Genomic DNA, 25331 nt, shown 5'->3' with positions numbered 1-25331 from the left:
AATAAGTTCTTATCATTTTCTTGCCATCCTCTAAGGATAAGGAAATTCTCTCCTCTTCTTCCTCCATGCTGATGATTTGTGAATGAGATTTTTCCAACTCCAATGTCTTCAAGTCTGTCCAAACTTGCAATTCCTTTTTTTTTTCATAAATAGCTCTTGCTACATGTTCTTCTGCCATCTCAAAACTCATTTTTTCCAAAATAGAACTACTTATCTATCTTCCTTTACCCTTCTCCTTTATGTCAGTTTTCTATCACTGTTGACAACTCCATTATGTTCTCAGACTCTCACTCCAGATACATCTTTGAGTCCTGTTACCCACATATTCCAACTGAAAGTCTTGTTATGTTGTCTTTTGTATCTCTAAAAAGTCCTTTCTAGTCAATCCTCACTGCTAAAATCCTCTCTACATCTTAGTCATTTCTTGCCTTATATACTATAATCTTTTCTTCAGCCTCCCTGCCTCTTCATCTGCTTTTCCTACCTTGCTTTTCTCTACAAGAACCTCTTCCAGATCTTGTTTACTGTAAACCTCTCCCACTACCAGGCAATCCAATTGTAGTTTGTGTTGGTTTAAATCAAAGATAATGCAATCAAATATTAGGGATTGAAAAAGTAACACACAACGCCACTAAGGCATAGCTTTTAGCAACAGGACTGTGTCCTTTCAGCTGTGCTGCTAAAAGTATGCAGTGTAGCTGCTGTTTGTTGGCTCTCCTGCCGACAAAAAACTTCTACCCCCAACGAGCGGCTTTTCACACTGCACTAGTTACAGCAAAACTTTTGTCTTTCTGGGAGGGGTTGAACACCTTTGAAAGACAAAAGTTTTGTCATTCAATAGCCATTGTAGACATAGTCTAAGATTTCCAGTTCTTGAACTACTAAAGCAGAAATAATTCACAGGAGATAAAGGAAAGATATTCAATGTGCTGAAAATATGCAAAGACAACTAGTATTTTCAAGAGACTTGAAAACTAACCACCATCTACCAGTATAGTGTCCAAGATATTATACTTTATTTGATAAAATTGAGGTTTATTTGATGAAAACGGGATATGGGCTTTCTTGGCAGGCAATCTGCTCCAAGTCTATGCTATCAGATACCACAAAAGGATTAGAACCTGGGTTTGTGAGCTCTTCGGATTAGAATATGTGTCTTAGTCCATGTCTTGTAAATTGTTTGGATAGTAAAGACTAGTGACAATAAATAAACTATAAATCAGGTATTCAACACTTTCACAACATAGTTAAAAGTGGATTGGACCATAAAACTAAGTATATAGAGAATCTTTTGTGCAAGTTCTTTCCATTTAAAAATAAATGATAAAAGCATTATAGCAATTCTTATTTGCTGATTTACCTTCTAAAGAAATAAGAGACATTACCCTTTATGAGATTTATGAAACAATTATGAGATCTGAACTATACTGAGAACACCCACACCAAATATATATAGTGCAAACCATACAAAGTAATAATTATACCATTTCCAATTAAATCCTGAACATTCTAATAGCACTTATATAACTAATTGTAACTTGTTAAAAATTGAAATAACATTTGCTACATTCATTTTAGTTAATTCCATAATTTGAGCCAGATTCATGTGTTGGTTTCACCAGTGGAATCTAGAGTAATTCTCTTGGAATGATAATGTCTTTGTGCTTTGTCAAAATGTCTTCTTTCTAGATTGTACCAGCCCTTACACAGGTGGACAGAGGGAGAAAGGAGACTTCCTCCCCTTTGAGTGGCCAGCAGAAGAGACCGCTATAATTATAGTCACTTCCTATTCTCCTGAGTGGTGCAAAATACCAGAAAAGGGATTAGGAGGGTCAGGGAGGAGATAAGACCATAGCCCTGCCCTCCTCTGGGACAGCCTGCTGAGCAGAACCAGTGCAGCAGAAAGAATAAGCTGTACCCCTGAATGTCACAAGAAGCTTTCCTAGACACACTGCGTGCATGGCCCATGCAAGCCCTTGGGATAGTCACAGCCATGCATTTGAGGAAGCACAAGCACTGCCCTTGGAGTAAATTGCCCCAAAGGAGAGGAATTGGGGTTGGACAAAGCAAGGCCTTGCCCCCTCCATACCATCTTGCAGAATGGGCAGCGTGTACCATGGGAGCAGTCTGCCCCCTCCTAAAGCATAGTGTGCAGTGTGTGCGCATATGTCTCCCGTGCATTGGGAGTATTGTGCTTCAGTCTTCCCTCAAGCTCCCGTTGGGGTGATGCAAACTGGTACTGTGCATTATGCATGGCTGGGCCTAACATTCAGCTGGTTTTGGAACAATAAATTTATCAAAATGTACACCAGTACTAATCACTAATCTGATAATGCTTTTACAAACTCCTATTGTGATTATAGTCTTTTCTCATTATTGCTAATCATGTCCAGTTATGCTGTGTCTTACTACTTATAGGAGGCAATACTTTCAGCATAACTCATGCTCTAAATGTCTGATCCTTTTGCACCTCTCAGAGAGCAAGGGACTGAGCATAAATTTTGGATATGATCTATGATCCTTCAGTGTGTCATGTTGTTGTGGCAGCACAAATGGATTCTATCTGCAAACCACAAATATGTGACTAAACACAGCATGAAGTGGAATGTTCATGTCTTACTTTAACCATGACTTTGGCTTGTCTCACAATTTTCTTCACATTTTAAAGAGAAATTGCTACTTAATCAATGCTGAATATTAGATAATTCAACAGTGATTTAATTATGGTTGACTTAAAAAATTAGTTAAACAGGGAACATTAAAATCTTTTCAGCACTTCTGCAAGAATTAGATACTCTGAAAATTTTGGATTATCCAGTAGTTTCTGTTGAGTTTCCCCAAAGTATTAATTTTATCCTGAAATGTATAGTCTTTTGGAAAGTGTTAGCAAGAAAAGATGGGTGACATTTCCATGCTGTTAGATATTTTCATGCAGAGAAAAATATGAAAATTGTATTGGTGATAACTTTGTTTTACATAAATTAATTTACCTGGTAAAATGCTCAAAAAAGTAAAATGAAAATATTTAGATATTTTTCCTGCTTGAATTTTTTTAACCTCTCCACAAAGTTGCAAATTTGTGATGGTTTGTTTTCAGCGTACAGGATGATAGATGATGACTGTAAAGAAGGCTTACAAATAGCAAGTAATTGGTAAGGAAGACAATAGACATATATAATATGTATTTGTTTTGACTTTCAGCTATGCCTTTAACTGTGTTATGATTTGTTTTATTATATGCATTAGAGTTGTGCCTATGGCTCCTTCCAAGATAGGGACCTAATTGTGCTATGTCAGACCCATACTAACAGAGTTTTTCCACTCTGAAGAGCTTACAGCCTGAATAGATGAGACAGACAAAGAAGGAAGAAAGAGGTATGATATAGAAGCAGAAGATTGAGAACAGGGGGGCAGTGAGATGAAGGGTAATTGTTGCAAACAGGCCTAGCTGACTTAGGAGCCTGTTGACTTTCAATGAGCGTTCAGCTTCTACATGGAAATGGGATTTAGCTACATATGTGCTTTTGAAAATCTTACCCTAAGTGAGTTGCCTAAGGTCACAAAGAAGAGATGTGGTAGTGCTGGGAAGTGAACCACTGTCTCCCTAAGCAACAAAACCCTATAATGCCAGATGGACAGAAAAAGCAGGCAGTCAAAGTGCAGCTTATTCTGAGTTGTGAAAATCTCCACATGTGACTTTTGCACCTACAGCAAGCTTTTTGAAAATAACGAATAAATAGACATGACGTTTTACAGTGATTTTCAAGTAGAGATTGTGATGGGGTCTCTAGAGTGCAACCTAGACTGTGGTGTCACTGAGCTCTCTGGCCCACTAACCTGGGCCTCTCCCTCACACTGCAATGCTGTGTCAAGCCACAAACCTCTGGTGCAGGTACTGCACTTATACGGATATCTACAGGCAGGAACACACCCAACTGAGTTAAGTGAATGATCTCCCGGACACTCATCAACCATCAACTGGGAGGCTCCAGCCAGTTCCCCCCAGGTCCCCAGCCTTGCACCCCAGAACTATAGTGTCCTGCACTGGTCAGAAGCCTGGCCAGCATAAGTTCATTACCCAGTCCGCCCCTCCCTCAGTGTGGAGTGGACACATACTAGCCTTTGTGAACTGCATTGAGATTTTCTAAGCATGTCAACCAAAACACACTGTTTTAGGTAAAATACAAAAGGTTTATTAACTACATAAAGAGAGATTTTAAGTGGCTATAAGTAGCAGGCATAGCAGTCAAAGTTAAGAAATAAAAATAAAGTCACAGTCTGAGTTCTACAAACTAAGCAGGATTTGAATCAAGCAGTGTCTCACCCTGAGAGGTGGTACAAACAGGTCATTGATCCTCAGTACACAGGCTGGGACTCTTTTCCAGCCTGGGACCACCCTTCCCCAGTCCAAAGTCTTTGTCCTCCAGACGTTTCTTCCAGCTGTTGATTTGGGGGGAGGGGGAGAGAGGCCTAGTGATGACATGACTTCCCTTCTTCTATATTTTCTTCCAGCTTGCTGGAAAGATCTTTGCTGTGACGTCTGTTAGCCTGCCCCTATGGCATATGTGCCTCACCTGAGAAGTCTCCAAGATAGTGGATTGTGTTCTTGATGGGTGTTGATGAGCCATTAATCACTGTCTGGCTACTCCATTGTTATACCTGAAAGGCTGATTGTGGGTGTTCCCAACCTCGCAACATATTTCAGTAACACAGCAAGACTTGAAAAACTTTACATACAACAATAGCACATACAATCAAACAGGATTTTAATGTTCAACAGATCAAGACTTCTATAACACCACCTCACAAGGCATACTTTGTACAAAACATATCATAATTAGATGACAGTGGTGAATATGGGGGTTCGAAGGTGGTGCTTTGAGGTAGTTTAAAGCAGACCCATTTTTTATCTGTTACAAAAATGAAACTCTGTTGACTTTAGTGAGGTGGCAGGAATGCAGCATAAGCCTGTAGAATGAAAACGTTGTGCTTGATAATGTGTCCACAGCTAAAGTATAGCACAGTGGAAGAAGAATTTTTAAAGGAAAAAAAGAGTGCATGAAACCTGTTCTTTAAGCAAGCTCTCCTTCCCTGGTTTATATCTGCTACTGCTTGAGTCCTATAGTGTAGCTTGAACCCATTGTCATCTGAGACAAAACTCCCTTTGATTTCAATGGTGTGGTTGAGCCTTGAGTGCTTCACTAACGTGTCATCCTATTAAGATCAATACAACCTTTTTTTCTAGTTTGCTTAGATTGACATTTGATCGCAGTGTGACTGAATGCAGTTTTGGATTACCTCTTTATGTGTACTGGCTTTAGTTTCTTTTGTCACATTCAAAGGCTTACTGTAGCAGAGTAACTCTAAAGAATTCTTGGCTTCGAAAATAATTTTGAAAGGTATATTAAAATATGAACCCAACCCTTACCTTGTATTAATCTGCATGTCTCCATTGATATCAGTGGAATTACACTGATTTATACAAGATGAGGACCTGGCCTATAATTTTTATGAAAAGGCTCAGCTGTCCCCAAAGGAAAAGTGCCTTCTGCCACCATTGAGCATCAGCACGAGGGCCAGAGACAATTGCAGCAGGAGCAAAGGGAGTGTTCCGTCCACGGGCCACTGGGGCACACGTTGCCCTAGCAGTGGCCAGTTCAGATTTGGCACCATGACCTGGCCCCCACTCTGCACAGGAAGAAGCAAGTTACTAAAGGATGGTGCAGCTTGTGCAACACCCATGCGTGTAGGGGAGCCTGAAGCACAGCTTCTTCTCAAGCTTAGATTTAGACTGGCCTGACATTCTGTGTTTCCCATAAAAACACTCACCATCTTGTCTCTTCCTAGCATGACTCTTTGCAGTGGTATTGTAGCTGTGCTGGTACCAGAACATGAAAGACACAAAATGGGTGAGGTAACATCTTTTGTAATATCTAGGATCACTTTGTGCACTGGATGAGGTTCACCTCAAACGCTCCAACAACTATGTGGGTGAAACCAGAAAATCATCACAATCTTGAATGAACTCACACAGAAAAATGAAAGAAGACAAAAACATCATATTACCTGGAGGCAAACCCTTTTCACAAAACGATTCCTTCATATCTGACCTCTGTCCTTATCCTCAAAGGAAACCTGCACAACAGCTTCAAAAGACAAGCACAGGAACTTAAATTCATAACTCTTATAGATACTGAAAATCATGGCCTCAAAAGAGAAACTGGTTTATGGCTTATGCCAATGAACCCTCCTTTGTCCTATGACTGCAGAGATGTTAATTGCTTGTGATGGGATGTTGAAATCCCACACTGGAGAACAAGTGATAATGAGCAGCTCTGGGCCCACCTTACCCAGTTGCACATGCAAAGCCTGCACATTCTGGGGGTGTAGCTTAAAAGGGAAAGCAGAGCAGCTCAAAAGCGAGAAAGCAGTGGAAGGGAACAGGCCTGAACATTGGGTTACTAACAGCCCAGAAGTCCTTGTTGCCTGAGACCTGACCACACCTACTTGACCAAGGCTGGAGAGATTGGTGATTGTTTGGGAAGGTCAGAAACTTCATTTTCAGTTCAGTTCTTTAATTTATCCTGCGGGAAGGGGGCACTCAGCTGTAGGAAGTGTTTCAGAGAGGCAGTTGTTTAGCACCCCAAGGTGCAGAATGTAGTTGCCCACCACTGGGCCCTGGATCGAAGCCCAGTGGCGTGGGTGGACCCAGGCTCCCCTTCCAACACCTGAAGGTGGGACAACATTGGAGTCCCCTTGGCAGAGAATCCAGCTGGGGAAGACCCTGAATACACAGGGGTCCAGATGGAGAAAGTCCTGAAGCCCCCCTGGGCACCAAAAGGCTTCTCCATTATTGGGCTTTCCTTATGTTTACCCTGAAAGGGGTGGACTAGAATGTGAGCCCTAAAGAAGTGACCGAACCCACAGGCTGGTATTGCAGAAGAAAGAAGGACTACCAACCACAGCCCTGCCTGACCACTAGGTGGCACTGCCAGTGGGGGGTCATCTTCCACAATTGCCCACTTCATTTTATGTGGATTCTTGCAACGTGTTAACCCCTTAGGTTTAACAGTCTGTCCAACCTTGTATTTAGTTGTGACACTCTGGTTACCTTTTCCAGAACTGAAGAAGAGCTCTGTGATGCTTGAAAGCTTCTCTTCCACAAACAGAAGCTGGTCCAATAAAAGATATTACGTCACACACCTTATCTGTTGTATTAGTCTGGCAAATTCAGCAAAGGTTTGCTTGTATATTCTTATCTGCTCTGCACTTCTGGATTCGATTTGTTTTAGTAAGTGTGGTTAGCTAAATAGAGAATTAATTTAGCTGTAAGAACGTGTTTGAACTTTAGACAAATATAGCTACAATTATGGTAACAGCAGAGCGCATACTATTATTGTATCTCCCTTTGATAGATTCAGATTTCAATGTCAAGTGGTTGACAATGGGATCTCATTGTAATTTGCAATGTATTGATGTAGATTATCATTTGTACATGGCTGAATATTGTAGGAAAATGGGAAGAAACTAACTTTTATAAGCTTTTAAATTGGAGTGGTACGGTGGGGGTGAACTGCAGCGGATGTGCCATGTTTTCTTTCCTGTCTGAAGCTAGAAGAGACTTCCTGTGCTTGAAGTGCAAGTTTGATGGTAGTGCTGGAGGAGAAGATTCTTGGATTGGAAGAAAAAATAGAGCTGAGGAGGAGAGGAGCTGAGGAATTCCTGGGCATCCAGGCTAAGGAATCACCAGTATTTCTGGTTCAAAGAAGAAAGGAGCTCAAGAATTTGGAGAAAGAGGAATTCAGAGAGGAGACCTAGCAGTTCGTAACCACCAAAGGCAAGAGGTTACGGTGGCAATCTGCCTGGCTGGAGATAGATGAGGAGGGGCAGGCTTTGGCTACCAGAGAGAAGAGGACCAGGGGGAACTCCACACAGCTAGAAGTTTCCCATCAATACCAGGTCCTCTGTGTGGAAACTCTGGAAGATACCTACCAAGTATCAGCTGGTCCAAGGGAATGGAGATATGTAGGGGACACATCTGTGAATGGCAGCTTGGCCCAACCTGTAAGAAAATCACGCTTGTCCACAAACGATTCTCCAAATGTCCAAGGAAGACAGATGATCCTTTTTGGGGATTCAGTACTCAGTAGAATCAAAACAACATTCTGCAAGAGATAGATGGACAACGGGGCAATGTGCTGCCTTCCTGGAGCCAAGACATGAGACATCACTCTGATTGAATAGGCTTTTGAAATCAACAGGAAAGGCTCTGTTGGTAATGATTCATATTAGCACTAATGACACTGCATTACCAGATATCTCCCAGATAGTAGATTACTTCGGGGAACTCTGAAGCATGCTGAGGAAGAAGTATGTCCAAGCAATCTCCTCTGAGATCTTTCCTGTCCCACAAGTAAAGGAAGACAGAAAGCAGAAGATTCTGGACATGCAGCATTGACTAGGTAAGTGATTTAGGGTGGAAGGTTTCGCTTTTGTGAAACACTGGTCCACCTTCTATGGGGAGAGAGGGCGGTGTCAGTTGGATGGCTTCCATCTTCATAGAAGGGGTACTAATTGTCTCGGGGGCAGACTGGCTAGAGTAGGCAGGAGGTAAAAAGAGGGACGATATGAGTACACCATTAGCATAAAATTGAGCTGTTGAGAACACAAAATTAATCAAGGAACCAATGGACACAAAGAAGAAATTCTTTAATTTCCTATACACCAATGCTAGGCGCTTGGGTAATAAACAAGAAATTGGAATTGCTCATTTATGAGCATAAATTTCATCTAGTTGGCATTACTTAAACCTGGTGGGATGATTCTCATTATCAGAAAGTTAAAACCAATGATTATAACCTATTTAAGAAGGATCAAGTGCACAAAATGGGACGAGAATTAGCACTGTATGCTAAAAATGGCATTACATGTTTCTGAGTCACTGCTAACTCATAAGAAAATGATTGTGAATGCTTATGGATCAATGTCCTAACAGATAATGCACAAGATGGGCTATTAGTTGCTGTCTGCTACAGACCGCCAAATCACACTAGGGAACAAGATGACTGATTCTTTGTGCACCTATCTATAATGTGAAGGAAAACATCTGTGTGATCAGGGGAAGATTCAATCTAAGTGACAAATGCTTGAGTTCTCATGCTGCCAATGCTAAAACATGCTTGGAATTACTAAGTACACCTCTACCCTGATATAATGCGGTCCAATATAACGCGAATTCGGATATAACGCTGTAAAGCAGCACTCCGGGGAGACAGGCTGCTTTACCTCGTTATATCCGAATTCGTGTTACCGCAAGTGGTTCTTCTGTGCCCCCCCCCTTTACTTGCTGTGGCCCACTCCCACCCCAGCTCACCTCCGCTCTGCCTCCTCCCACGAGCGTGCTGCCGCTCCGCTTCTCCCCCCTCCCTCCCTCTCAGGCTTGCCATGCCAAACAGCTGATTCACGGCAAGCCTTGGAGGGATAGAGGGAAGGTGGGGAAGTGGAGTGGTGGCGGCATGCTCAGGGGAGGAGGCGGAGCGGAGGTGAGCTGGGGCAGGACGGGGTGCGGGGAGGGCCGCAGCAAGTAACCGGGGTGGGCGCAGAGGAACCGCGCCCTGCCCCAGCTCACCTCCACTCCACCTCCTCCCCTGAGCATGCCGCCGCCACTCTGCTTCTCCCACCGCCTCCCTTCCTTTCAGGCTTCCCATGCCAAACAGCTGATTGGCGCGGCAAGCCTGGAAGGGAGGGAGGCGGGGAGAAGCGGAGCAGCGGTGGCTATACTATAAGATGGTAAAATTTTTTGGTTCCCGAGGACTGCGTTATATCGGGGCAGAGGTGTATTATAGATGACAATTTCCTAACTCATAAAATGTTGCATCCCAGCATGGGGGACTCCTATATTAGACTATGTCTTGACAGATAAAGAGCAATGAGGAACTGATCTAAAACTAAAAATGAATGGTAACTTAAGTAACCGTGAGCATGACTTGATCACATTTTAATGTGAAAACAGATTAAAATCCAGACCAGTGTTATATATAATTGCTGCTTTAAAAAATGTCAGTTACACAAAACTAAAAACAATTATGAGCCAGATTAGCTTGGAGGAAGAATTTCATTAGAAACATATGAATGCTAACTGGGAGTTATTTAAGAACACTTCACTGGATGTCCAAAAAGCCATAATACCACAGTTGAGGAAGAAGCTCCTATTGGTTAACAACTGACCTGGTTTAAAGGGGAGATGAGAGCAGCTATAAAAATTAGTATAAAATAAATGGAAGAAAGGGGAAGTTGATAGTAGTGAATATGAGTACTTGTGGCACCTCAGAGACTAACCAATTTATTTGAGCATAAGCTTTCGTGAGCTACACTGAATGCATCCGATGAAGTGAGCTGTAACTCACGAAAGCTTATGCTCAAATAAATTGGTTAGTCTCTAAGGTGCCACAAGTACTCCTTTTCTTTTTGCGAATACAGACTAACACGGCTGTTACTCTGAAACCAGTAGTGAATATAAATCAGAAGCTAGAAATTTTAGAAGATTGATAAAGGAAGCAAAGGGACACAAGGAAAAATCTATGGCCACCAAAGTTAAAGACATTAAGAAACAACTATATTGGAAACAAAAATAATCTTAATAGTATTGGTCCATTACTATTGAGTTGAAAATGGTAGAATTATCACTAATAAGGCAGAAAAGGTAGACGTGTTCAGTGGAAGAGCTGGAAATCAAACCCAGGACACCTGACTCCCGGGGTGTGCTACTCTTAACTACTGGATGCTGCCTCCTACTTTTTGAATTCGAATTTTATTTCCCACTGGGAATCACCATTTGTCTTACCTGTTTTCTAAATTCCTGCAGCAGCTGCTTAACATAAGGTGAGCATCATTCGGAAAACATTCAGAGTTCACCCCCAGTCAGTTTCTTCAATGGGTAGCACAACAATTTTGAATCAGTATCCCAGGCTGAGACATCCTTGTAACAAAAAAGTTCCTTCATATTGTTCAACATGATCATATGCTGCTCTCATGTGCAATGTAATAGCACAAGATAAATCTACCAACGAGGAATGTACTCAGATTTATTGCTACTGGTAGAGATAACTATATTTATATTTTAAATATCATTCGACAAATAACAGAAAGCATATTTGACACCTTGACTCACATGTTCCCAGCAAATAGCATATTTTAAGATACAGTTGTTAGTTTTAATTTTTAAACAATATGCCTCAATCACTCTCAAAGGTACAAGTCCACTGTCCACGCACTTATGGAAAAATCCTATAGAATTTTTAAAGCAACCTATACATTTCTGTAGGAGGTATATCATTCTCTATTCTGTTCTAGAAGATGGTTTTAACATTCTTTAGAAAAGATCTAATACTTTTTATGGGGTTTTACACTCATTTCTAGAGAAACCTATTTAATTAATATCTATAAAACCCTACAGGGAATCATGCCTAATACATTACATAGGACTGTTCTTTAACAGTGATAAGCATCCATTTGTGAGTCCTGAAGACCATTTGCCTTCCTGATACTTCCCTTTACATTCTGATTCTGCTGTACTGTACCTGAATCTGCACTACTGAAGTCAGTGGGCGTCATTCTGATTTCCTTTACCCCCACAATAAATCAGGAACAACCCCACTGAGTTCAGTGGAAAAACCATGGGAGTGAGATCAAAATCAGGTGATACAGGAGTTACTTTGATAAGAGCAGAACTGAATTCTACAGAACAAATTGGAGTACTGTATAAAAATGTAGGTTTTTTTTCCTATACCAGGTATGCACCAATCTGTGTCTCACTTGATGTTCAGGGATTGCTGTGAGGATTATTTACCTGTAATTAACTTTTAAAAATTGGAATTTAATGTTACTCCCCTTATGAAAGCTTAAAAATGCTGCAGCTCTCAGGAAAGTTGTTGGTATTTCAATATTTATGGGAAAAACAGTACAATTTTAGATCCCAATGCAGCATTTTGTTCCATGTCGGTGGACCCCTACCCCTGCATAGAACTCCAGTGAAGTCCTTCTGTGCAGTACGAGGTGCAGAATTGGGGATACAGATGCGAATACAATTCATTGAATGTCCATCAGGGAGAACATTTCCTGCCAGTTGATGCCAGGCTGGCTTGAAGAGGTACATCTTACTGGGCCCATAACTGAATCAGTGATTAACTGTCAGGAAATGCTGGAGGCCATTTTTGTTGTTATAAACCATGGAAATATAAAAATGTCAACGAAAAAAGCAATTACTATTTTATGTGCTGAAAGTTAAACTGTGTGGCTGCATGTTGTTATGGATACAGTCTTCTGTTTGAAATATTTTCTAAGAAATTACAGATCAGTGTCTTATTAACAGAAAATCACGACTTACATTCTGTTCGTTTTATGATAGTAATTGTGCTATCTTTGTCTATGCACAAGGCTAGAATGATTTGTTATATACTTTAAAACATGTAAATGCTAGTCTTTTGTCATTAACAATTAAAGAAAGAATCATATGTCCAGCTTCCTTTTCTTTGATAAATGTAAGTAAAGCTGGCCAAACTTTTTCGGTGAAATAATAAAATTCACCCCAAAATGAAGTTTTAGAATGAATGAAACTATTCACGAATTGAAATTGAATTAAGCAAATAATTCATCCAAGAAAAATGAAACAGGTTTTTTTTTTTTCAAAAATGCTAAAATGGTTCATTTTGACATTGCCTAAATGAAACATTTGGACATTTCATTTCAAAAGGTTTTTCAATGAAATATCAGTTCAAATTGACCTGAACAAAATTGGGTGGGGGAGTGTTTGTTTCAGTAAGAAGAACCAGAAAAATTCAGTTTCTGTTCAAAATGAATGATTTTTTTCTGGATATTCTGGTTTGTCCACCAAACTGAAAAAATCAGTTATTTGCTCAGCTTTAACCTGAAGATCCAAATCCTCAACTCTGCTGAGCAGTCGAGATTTGACTTTTTATCTTGAGCTAACCACAGTGGATCTTATCCTGCTCTCTCTTTGACTAGGTTTATACCAATGAAACACCACTGTTTCATCAGTGTAGTTTGGCCTGATTACACTGGTGTAAATAAATGGAAAATTTGGCCTTGGTAGTCAAATTCTGCCCTCATTTACATTCTTGCAATCCACTCAGTAGAATTTTGTGAGTCAAATCTGACCCTACAAGTTTTTATAATGGGGATAATGATACTTGCCTCCTTTGTAAAGCATGTTGAGATCTGTTCATGAAAAAGCACTATGTTAGAGCATGGTATTATTATTTATGCATAGAAGTGTTCATTAATTGTACTTGAATACAGTGTGGCTTTCCAGAGAGTATGGAGTATAGAGTATGTGATTAGTTTGTAAATGGACACATTTCAGCCACTAAGAATGCAGTATGGAAATAAATTGGAGAACAGGCCAAGAAGAGACAGGGAGGAAGTAAGAAAGGGGGGAAGGGCCTCTTACCTTTAATCAGCCTTGCAAATATTTCATGACAGTTTAGCAGCCCAAGAATAAAATCTTACTCATCCATCTTGATGAGAAAGCTAATGATATTCTTACCAGTCTATCAACAAAAATTATACACCTGGAGCAGAATTTTGCAATATGCTGCTCTTTTGTCATCATCATGCCATTCGACAATACCATAATCATAACACTTCAGAATAAACTATTTGTAGGGTGAAAGGAAGAAAAGAAGAAAGAATAGGAAAAGGACTGAGGTAGGAAATATAAGTGGGTGAGTAGAGGGGGAACCTTCATCTCCACCAGCCTATAAAATTTTCATAGATACAAGCTAGAATAACAATTTTTTTAAATCTCATGCAAATCTAGTGGTAGTGAATATATAGTGCTCTAGATCCTGTAATAAATCCAGACCCTGTGAATCTGAAAATCTCAGCATGTGAATATTTATTATAATAATTTATTTATGTAACACAGCAATGCATTAGGTATTTTACAAACATGAAAGTGGACAAGCTCCCTGCCTTTAAGGAAGGTGTATTCAGAACTGAAAATTTTCATGATGATGAGAGGGGAAATAAAAAAGAATGTCAGAAATCACTTGTAGGTTGTTGTTGTTTTTTCCAGAGCATAAGTACAAATCATTCAGAGATACATAAAATGAATTTGTGAGAGTATTGAAACAGCTCTAGTCATAGCACATTTGATTATATTTAGAACAGATGGAGATACTCATTGCACTTTCCCATAAGTGATTTTAGTGTGACCCACTGAGACAATGTGAACTCGACTCATGGGGGACCTTTTGCTTTCTGTCACATTCCAGTGATTTAGTAATTACTTTTGGTCTGCAAAATCCAAACCTGAACCCTTAAGATAGAAGATATATGTGAACAGCACAATAATTCACCTCATATGTTCACATATATCTCACATTACTTATGTACATGCTTGTCTCCCAAATAAAATAATCTCTTTCAGTGACAAGGTAAATACAGTAATATACTTTTAACAGTCCAATTGCTTCAGTATAACTTCTAAAATAGTTTGGGGGTATATATTGGGCCCTATATTATGGTACAGTACATACAGCTTAATCTGTTTTGAAAGACATGACTTATTATCAAGTGTGATTTATCACTGAGAAATGTCCTGGCATGAGATATAATGCCTGTTAATTTCAGTTATGTAAGGAGTGGCATTCCATACCCAGTTGTGATAATGAAAATCAACATTAGAATACAAAGTCATTATTTCCATCAGTGACAGGCATGCTTGCAGACATGGAAATGACTCATTGTAAGGACTATAGATGCCTTTCTTTTAAAATTCATTTCATATGCCCCTTTGCCTTAGTTATTAAGACTGATTTGTCAGTTATATGAAGATGCTTTATCTCTTTCAGTAGTACTGTCTGGAGTTATTAATTAAGTGTCCTAGTTTGATGCTGTACTTTTCAGGTCACTGTGATGTGTCATTGAAACAGACCCATTAAGATGAGTGATGTGTGTTGTAATTTCATTAGTGTCATCAATAATGTATTACACTTTCCTTTTAGTAGTCTCTCTGTGTTTTGTGTGGGTCAGGCTGACTATATGAATTATATTTTTAAGATCAAAATAATTAAACATGAAGGAAGATATTTAAACGATTAGGCAACAGGGTGGAATTAATGTTGTTTTAAAAGTGTAGGCTACAAAAATGATTTCAGTTACAGAATGTTTTAGTGATTGAATTACATAGAGTAAACGTAGGTGTCTTGGGTATGGTTCTATGTATAGCAATTGGATATCAATATTAATGCATGCAAGTGAAATGAGTAGGTATTTTTCAAAGCAGTTGTAATTTTTAATTAAAACACTTTTTACTGACTGGAAAATACATGAAAATTCAAAAACTGAGAAACATTATAGCCATTTTTTCATTTGATGAAACTTGGAGATACAAAAATGAAATACTATTTGCTGACTCTTTGTAAAGGATTTATAAAGAGAGAATTCGTTATATGCAGCAAAAAACAGGTGGTATGGTTTGCAATGCAGAGATAAGTAATTGGAAAATATAAGATCCTGGTGAGAATCCATAGAAGAATTTTTTTAAAGATACTTCTAATGTTACTTGTTATGCTTTTAAAGTATTGTCATAAATCACAAAAAGCTTCCACCATACTGTGCAATAGATCAACTGTTCCTAAATTATATTATTATTGCAGAAGTTAAGATCTTCTTTTACATGATGATGAAAGCTCTCCTGTCTCTTACATTCACCAGGCAACTAAAAATGCCTCATTACGTGTTGATTTGTACTCCGGTCAGTTAAGAGTATTTGTCTTAAATATAGGGCTCTCAAGCAATTAAAAAAACTAATTGTGATTAATTGCACTGTTAAACAATAATAGAATACCATTTATTTAAATATTTTTGGGGTGTTTTCTACATTTTCAAATATATTGATTTCAATTACAACACAGAGTGTTGTACAGTGCTCACTTTATATTTATTTGTATTACAAATATTTGCACTGTAAAAAACAAAAGAAAGAGTATATTTCAATTCACCTAATACAAATACTGTAGTGCAATCTCTTTATCATGAAAGTTGAACTTACAAATGTAGAATTATGTACAGAAAATAACTGCATTCAAAAATAAAACAATGTAAAACTTTACAACGTACAAATCCACTCAGTCCGACTTCTGCCAATTGCTCAGACAAACAAGTTTGGTTACAATTTGCAGGAGATAATGCTGCACACGTCTTGTTTACAGTGTCACCTGAAGTGAGAAAGGTGTTTGCATGGCATTGTTGTAGCTGGCATCACAAGATATTTACGTGCCAGATGCGCTAAAGATTCATATGTCCCTTCATGCTTCAGCCACCATTCCAGAGGACATGCCTCCTTACTGGTGACGGGTTCTGCTTGATAACGATCCAAAGCAGAGCAGACTGGCACATGTTCATTTTCATCCTCTGAGTCAGATGCCACCAGCAGAAGGTTGATTTTCTTTTTTGATGGTTCGGGTTCTGTAGTTTCCGCTTTGGAGTGTTGCTCCTTTAAGACATCTAAAAGCATACTCCACACTTCATCCCTCTCAGATTTTGGAAGGCACTTCAGATTCTTAAACCTTGGGTCAAGTGCTATAGCTATTCTTAGCAATCTCACATTGGTACCTTCTTTGCATTTTGTCAAATCTGCTATGAAAGTATTCTTAAAACGAACATGTGCTGGGTCATCATCTGAGATTGCTATAACATGAAATATATGGCAGAATGTGGGTAAAACAGAACAGGAGACATACAAGTCTCCACCAAGGAGTTCAATCACAAATTTAATTAACGCATTATTTTTTTAACAAGCATCATCAGCATGGAAGCATGTCCTCTGGATTGGTGTCCGAAGCATGAAGGGGCATATGAATGTTTAGTATACCTGGCACGTAAATACTTTGAAATGCCAGCTACAAAAGTGCCATGCGAATGCCTGTTCTTACTTTCAGGTGACATTGTAAATAAGAAGCAGTCAGCACTATCTCCCGTAAATGAAAACAAACTTGATTATCTTAGCAATTGGCTGAACAAGAAGTAGGACTGAGGGGACTTGTAGGCTCTAAAGTTTTGCATTGTTTTGTTTTTGAGTGCAGTTATGTAACAAAAAAGAATCTACATTTGTAAGTTACACTTTCACGATAAAGAGATTGCACTACAGTACTTGTATGAGGTGAATTGAAAAATACTATTTCTTTTGTTTATCATTTTTATAGTGCACATTTTGTAATTAAAAATAATGATATAAAGTGATCACTGTACACTTTGCATTCTGTGTTGTAATAGAAATCAATATATTTGAAAATGTAGAAAAACATCTAAAATATTTAATAAATTTCAATTGGTATTCTATTGTTTAACAGTGTGATTAATCGTAATTAATTTTTTTAATCACAGTTAATTTTTTTGAGTTAATCGCATGAGTTAACTGTGATTAATCAACAGCCCTACTTAAATAGTAGCCTGTAACCAATCTGCCATTGGAATCACTGCAGCAGAGTGAAAATATGTTAAGATCCCAGTAGATGTTCATAAAGATAAACAATCTGTTTTATTCATGTGGCTTGTTTACAGTAAATTTTAATACTCGAGGTGGGTGTGGTAAAGATAGGTCCCTATATGCCTCAAAAATGTACTTTCTAATTGACCTCAAAATCTTGCCATCTTTAGGTTGCCATCTCTTCTCTGTGGGCCAGATCCGTGGCTGATGTAAATTTTCATAGCTCCATTGACTTCAGTTGACATATAAAGATTTACACAAGTTGAAGATCTGGTCCTATAGCTTTATCTAGGTACCTAAATCCAGATTACAGGGCCAAAGCTTTTAGGTACTTAGGATGAACTCCTGGCTCTACCGAAGTCGATGAGAACTCCCATTGACTTCAACAGTTTAAAATTTATCCCTTAATGCCATCATTATGTTTCATTGCTTGGCATAATTTAACCTTTTTTTTAAAAAAGCCATTGTTGAAATAATTTTAAATTATCAGTGTTATTTTCCTCTATTTCATGTGAAGGATGCTTTAGTGGGGAGAGAGCGTACAGTGAGCTTCTTCTTCCCACCTCACAGGGTGCCAGACAGGACTGCAACATACCCATCAAGAAGGAAGGTGACTGGCTTCTGTGCTGGCCAGTGCCCACAGGGTTGTGTGGCTTGATGGTTTGAGAGTATGACCAGGCATTCAGTCTCCCCAGTATGTATGCTGTAGTATGTTGTGAACATTACATGAGGGGGGCATGCACATATCCTCTGAAAGAACTTGATCCTACTCCCTTTGAAGTCAATGCAGAAGCCTTGACTTCAGGGCAAGTAGGATCAAGCCCTCAAGGAGTAGTAAGATATGCTACATAACTCATTCTCCTGTGACTTCCCTGAGGGCATGACTGCTCTGGGACCCAGTGCAAGGCTGTCAGTGCTCCCTCAACTCACCTTTAAAAAAAACCCACCTCTCTGGCTATCAGCATGCACTGATTTCACTCATTATACTACACAGTAGTCCTGTGACTACATGCAGCATAATCCAGTCACCTTGGAATTTATGGTACATCCTTTTCACATGTAACAGAAGCATGTTAAACAGATCTTTGAAGTGGGCACTGCACAGTTTTACTTATGCCGTTTCCCCTTCCCCCCCACCCCTCCCACACACATGTTGATAATGATTATTTTTTGGGTGTAGCACTCAAAATATGCTAGGTGCTGTCCTGTTGGAGGATACCAAGATTATCAGGTTTCTGAGGGGTAGCCATGTTAGTCTGTATCAGCAAAAACAACGAGGAGTCCTTGTGGCACCTTAGAGACTAACAAATGTATTTGGGCATAAGCTTTCATGGGCTAGAACCAACTTCATCAGATGCATGGAGTGGAAAATACAGTAGTGGGTTCTAGCCCATGAAAGCTTATGCCCAGATAAATTTGTTAGTCTCTAAGGTGCCACAAGGACTCCTCATTGTTTTTACAAAGATTATAATTCCTACGGTACCATGCTAATTATTGCATGGGTATATAATACTCCCTGTAAGAGCAAATGAATTAGAAATAGGTAAGGCTAGTAAGAAATACATTTTAAAAGATCTGAGATGTTTCATGTACTTGGAAAATGTCACTCTTTATTTATATCATTTTGTTACACACTGCTATACACAAAACACTACTGAACAGAAGTGGCTGTTCTGAGTTGCCATTTATCCTGCCACTTCATTACCACTCCCTCTTGTAGACTGGTAATTAGAAGACTCTGATAGTAATCTGCAAAAGATACGCTTTTGTAGTCTTCTGTCTTCCAGGTCAGTATCCATGGGAATTTTATTACTAATTTGGAGTTGCCATTGGGCCTGTCTTGTAATTAAGTTACTAATGTAGTGTCTCAGCTGTCCTGCTTTCTTTGTTACTTGTTTTCATGTTCATGCTATGGGATTTCTTCCTCCCTGTGTTTTTCTGGATAAAGTCCTGCATAGAATCACTTACGGCCTTTTTATCTGAAACTTTACACACTTTGGTTTTCAATCAAAGGAGCCACTAGGGTAGAGTTTTGTGATATTTACATGATTATGTAATTGGTATAATAATTACTGCATTTACTACTGCATTTAGATAACATTTATAGCCTGCTTTTAAAGACCTACAGAAGTCTCATGAAAACCACTGAACAGCTTTAATTTCAGTCTGCAATACCTTACACAGACAAAGTTCCCAAAGAAATCTGGTAGTAGGTTTGCCTGCAATAGCAACTTCAGGATTGGATTCTGTATAAATAATTCTGCTCATCTTTTATGTTGTCTGTATTTCTCTTTGGTTATTTTTTTTTTTTTTTGATTCCTAAGGATGTTGCCTGAAAACACAAGTTTTTGTTTTTTAAGAGTTTTGCTGTTCCTTTTAGTGTATTCTCCGACTTAAGTCTACGATACTAAAGATGGTTGTACTGGTGATGATGTCACAGAAGACTACGGGTGAAATAATGTTCCTGTTTTATAGTTAGTGAGAGTTTTGCCATTGTCTTCAGTGTGACCAGGATTTCCCCCTACTGTGACATTGAAGTGGGAAATAAGCAATAGGAGCAGAAAGGAAAGAAAATATTTCATTCATATATAGGCTCCCCAGTAATAACTAAAATCTTTTAAAAGGGGGAATAAACGCAATCCCGCTGCGAACGTGAGATACTTCAAGAGAGGTGTTATGGGCCTAAGCGTGTGAGTTCAATTGAATCCTGAATAACTGAGTGGGCAAGGAAGAGTTTGGGTGTTCTTCCAGAGGATCTGTAAATGTTTTTAGTGTACATGCACCTAAAGCGATGGACAGGTGCACTTTCAAAAAACCAGAATAAATATGCACTCATCTTTTCAGTGTGCTGCAGGCTAGGTTTGCTGTAGATAATATGTATCATTTGTAAAGCGTAGATGGTACTTGGAAGGATCCTTGATGATTTTTGATGAAGTAATTGTTTTCATCTGTCTGAGTAAAGTGTTTACCATTTTCCATTGTTCTCTTTTAGAAACATTCTTTTCAGGCTGGATGAAAAGATGAGCCAATTTTCAGTACTGTTAGAGGCACTGGAACACTGCAAGCTACGTCAGTCAAATGAGACCCTTCAAGCAGCTTTGTCAAAGGTGCTGAACAGCATCAATTCAGCTCAGGTTTACTTCAAAGCAGGACTTGATGTGTTTGAGACTGCCTTTGCTGGAAAGAAATGAGAAAACTCTCAGCATTCTAAGAAGTTTGTTTACAATTCACTAAGCAAAAGTTCAAGTCGGACCAGAATTTCATTGAGATTGAAAGTTTTTTCAACTTTTTTTTTCCAATCGGTGTTTAAAGGTACTACCATGTGTGTTCGAATAACTATAAAACAGTCTTTTGCACTGTTCATGGTATATCCCAAATGTCTCTTTGAGAATGTGTAAAAACATACTAAGAGAGGAATAACACTCAAGATTTGATTTTTAGAAGGAAATCTGCTGTATTTTTGTATGTAAAATATATTTTTATGACTAAGGGCTCAGTCTTGCAAAGTGCTGAACACCTCCTGCAAAATGCGAAGGGCCTGATTTTCAGAGGTGAGGAACACCCACTGCTGTAAGTATATTAGAGCTGCGAATGCTCAGAAAAATATTGACTGCAGTACCCTAAAATTCATTGGTTCACCCTTAAGTCCTCCAGTACCCAGATTTGTTACAGCTCCTCAACAAACTCATCTTTGTTCTTTCCCCTTTATGTCTGGGGAGAGGAAGTTGAAGGATGTGGGTTCATTCTATTGGTGTTCAGGGCATGCAGGACAAAGGAGGAGGCACTCGATACCTTGCAGGTAGAGTCCAACATTTTGAGACAATCCTTACTCCTGGGGATGATGCATATAGTGTGAATGTTGCTTAGGTTTTGGGAGAGTTAAGAACCTTTGATTATCCTGTTTCTGCACCGGAAAAGGAGAATTTTAATTTCAATAAAAAGTGCTTGGTTTTTTTTTTTTAATATGAACAATTCAGATGATTCAGAAAGATTTGAATTAGTCGACGGAGTTGACCAAAAACATTTTGAATGTTTATGAAATGAAGTGCCTAATCTTATAGAACTAGGTGTGGTACTACCCTGGTTAACAAAACTGTCAACCTTTATAATGGCATCCACTTTACGGCCCCCCTTCACTCCCAGAGTGGTATAAAGGGACCTTAGCGTAAATGAGAATCAAACCCCAAGAATCCTAGGGAAGTTCTTAAGATATAGGGCTTGATTGTTTCATTGGCAGAACCCAGGCTGTGGATTCACAGCAGTGCAATCATAGTAGTGCAAGCCACCCACAATTCCCACCCCTCCAGAGAACCTAGAATAGCCAGCACAACCCAAATAGATTAAGCATATCTCTCATCTGAAACATAAAGCAGTATTCCCCTAATGGAATCCCTGTCTGAGAGAAACAGTAATACTTCTACCACTGCATAGCATGGAATTATTGATGGGTGAAGCAGGTGCAGTTTGTACCTCCCTGTGCTCCTGGGGTGAATGTGAGTGCACACAGGACAACTGGAATGCAAGTCATTTAATTTTGCAAAACAGGTGACTGATAGGGCTAAAGTTTACTGGGCCTTAGGGCTTTAAATCCATAGATTATTATAACTCCATGCAATAAAATTTAGAGCGTGTAGAGAAACAGGTTTAACAATGAAGAGCGTGGAATTAGAGCTGCAGGAAAAAATGATCAGACGTCACTGGGACTTCCAGACTGGAAAAGTCGTTGCTGTCTGGGATCCTAAATAGTTTATTGTTGCCTCAAATTTGCCCTTGAAAATAAAAAGGAGGCTTTTCAATTTCTAATGGAAACAGCCACATTTCTGTTTGAACGGAGAAAAATTTCACCTGGGAAAAATTGCAAAATTTCTCCAAAGGGTGCAATTTTGTGTCAGTGCTGTTTAACAAGAGCATGTTCCCAAAGTGAAAACAGGGAGTTTATTACAACTCTGAGTCTTTATTTCTCCACATATTGTACTTCATAAATATACTTCTATAGCTGCAATGATTTGATACAGAGTGCATGCAACTTTGCTTTTGTCACATTTCATCATACACTATTAACACAGGAAAGTGTTTACTCTCTACCTTTCAGCTGACACTAGGTGGAGGGAGCTGTCTGCTGGAGGGCAGGTGAGCAATTTGACTTTCCAAACCTACTCTAAAGAGATGGCATGGCACCATTTTCTTCTGCCATAGCACTTCTTCTCGCTCATCGTGTTTCCAATAGCACCCATCACCGTGGTTCCTAACCAGTCGGAATTGCTTCATATGAACTGTGTGTTCTGTATTTCCCAACAATATTTAACAATTTATTGTATGCACTAGATTTGTATTGTATTTCCTGAGGAGACGTAATCTCCCAGCTGTGAGGTTAGCGCTTGGGTTACTGATCTCCAGGGGCTTAATCCTGATCCCAGTGAAGTCAGTGGTAAAGCACTTATTGACTTCAGTGGTACAGAATCAGGCTCCAATAAAGGGGCCTAAAATATAGACCAACACTTGTTGGCAAGGGTCTAAAATGTAAAATTCCCCAATCTCCCTTTAAACTAATCTGTGTCATTTCCAATATTGTATCAACTGAGATTTTTTGACAATACTGTGTCATTTGTTACAACTGCATCATTCCTGATTAACTTGCCTTTTCCCCTTCCTCCAGTAATGTTAGACCATAACCAGTTTTAAAATCACAGACCGTGAAGTATTCTACTGCAAATAACACCATTATAGTATATGCAGGGGTGAAAGTAACTTAAAGGATTTACCGGCACTCTGCAGTTCGGAGCAGGGGGCGGGGCCTCAACTGGAAGGGGCCTGGCCTCAACCAGAAGAGGCGGGGCCTTTAGAGCCCCGGGCCCTTTAAATCAAGATTTAAACAGCCCCGGTCTCTCACTGCAGTAGTGGTGGCTGGGAGCCCCGGACCTTTTAAATCGCTGCCAAAGCTACCATCTGCAGAGGCAGCTGGGAGCCCCATGCCCTTTAAATTGCCGCCTGGGGAAGCCGGTCCGGTACGGCACACCGGCTCTTGCTGGTACCTATATGTCTACCTAGAGATGATCCCCTACACCTGCAGCGGCATAGACTTGATGGGATACTAGACTCTAACTTGTCTGATTTTAGAGGTGTAAGTCGGTGCTCACAGATAATTTTTGAACCATTTTACCTTTGAAAAGGTACTGCGGGTCATGTCCTGCCATTGGTTTTACATGTAGTCTGGTAGATTCAGGGAATTGATAGCAAAATAAAGCCGTAAATATCCAGTGAATTTCTAATGTAGAATCTTTCTCTCAGCCACTTTTTCCACATCAGGTAGGAAAAGGTGTGTGTAAATTGTAATAGTTTACTCAAACTAAATTCCTTTTGGTATTGCCTTGAAATAAATGTAATGCCCTTTTTAAAAATGCGGTGTTTGCAAACTCCTTGAAGGATACTGAAAAAATCTGTTATCTTTTCATGAGCATCGATTGCCAAACCCAGCATAACAAATACATTAATTGCTAGAGAGCCATACTCACCAGGACCAGAAATCCTAAGGCTTGCAATATTTGTGTGGTGAAGCAGTTGATAATAAAAGGCTAACATGATTTTATTAGTGCATATTTTTGTGAGTCCATAAAGAACTAAAATATAATCAAATCAGAGAAATAACAAGGACATTGAAGCTGGAATTTCAGCACTAACTTCACAGTGGGCAGTGAATTGCTTTTATCACCCAAGAAAAACAAGACCTTTTTGCTGTATAGTATACACAAATAAACAGATGACTTGTATAGTGCCTTCATTTTTCAAGTATTGTGCAAATACTGATTTCTATACATGGTACCCTCCCCACCCACATAGATTGAGGTGATACCCATGTGATAAATTCCAGAATGAATTTACCTTACACTTGACTGCTTCACCTGTCCTCTTCCCATTATCACAGCTTCTAGGACTTGTTCTAGGGAGCTGTACAAAGCAATGCATGGGGAACAAATCAGTCTCTCAGTTAACTACATTTTTTCCCTTAGGAGTAGTTCTTCCATATCTTTTTTTACCCATTTTAATCATTATTATTGCATGCATTCAAAGAATGCCCATCATTATAATATTAATTTATCATTCATTTTATAGGGAATTTGGTGTGAAAAGTCTCAGCTTAACTGTCTGGGATTCCAAAGCCATTATTTGTTGGACAAAGAAATATGACTTGCAAGCCCATTAGCTCAAGCTGTAAAGACTCATGTTTTTGTCTCTGGAGATCCCCTTTTCAATCCCTGCCCATAAGCAAGAAGTTGGTCATCACACATACTGTCTAAGAGATGGATATAGAGAAACCAGGATTCACTAGGAAATCTAGAGAAGGGTATAAACTTATAGGGAAAAATACATGGAGATAGTTAAATATCATAAACTACATATTTTCTTCCAGACAGTAAGAGATCGATGAAATTCCATGGCCTGTGTTATGCAGGAGGGCAGACTAGATGATCATAATATGGTACCTTCTGGTCTTAAAATCTGTGATTCATTTTAGAGAGAGAGCACTAAGTTTGGGCTTAGGCACATTTTCAAGGGATCAGATTTCAGAGTAACAGCCGTGTTAGTCTGTATTCGCAAAAGGAAAAGGAGTACTTGTGGCACCTTAGAGACTAACCAATTTATTTGAGCATAAGCTTTCGTGAGCTACAGCTCACTCTCTCACGAAAGCTCATGCTCAAATAAATTGGTTAGTCTCTAAGGTGCCACAAGTCCTCCTTTTCTATTTTCAAGGGAGTAATTACAAGAGATGGGTCCATGCTCAAAGCCTTGTATTATGGGCTATCATTCTTTTAGCTAAGGA

General features: G+C 39.2%; 1 protein-coding gene across 4 annotated transcripts in view; it reads left to right on the top strand.

Moving 5' to 3' along the window:
• Window positions 1-24093, top strand: part of NAALADL2 (N-acetylated alpha-linked acidic dipeptidase like 2) — a 901057-nt gene extending 876964 nt beyond the window's left edge. For all 4 annotated transcript variants that reach the window (XM_084639864.1, XM_084639867.1, XM_084639865.1 and 1 more), the window contains one exon: window positions 20505-24093. In XM_084639864.1, the coding sequence (XP_084495990.1) occupies window positions 20505-20703 (199 nt within the window). In that variant the 3' untranslated portion in view covers window positions 20704-24093. The remainder of the gene's footprint in view (window positions 1-20504) is intronic.
• The last annotated feature ends 1238 nt before the right edge of the window (window positions 24094-25331 follow it).

Source organism: Lepidochelys olivacea, assembly GCF_965140295.1.
Source record: "Lepidochelys olivacea isolate rLepOli2 genome assembly, chromosome: 9".
NCBI classification, from domain to species: Eukaryota; Metazoa; Chordata; order Testudines; family Cheloniidae; genus Lepidochelys; species Lepidochelys olivacea.
The sequence above is the reverse complement of the archived record's forward strand: the minus strand, read 5'-3'. Positions and strand labels throughout refer to the sequence as shown.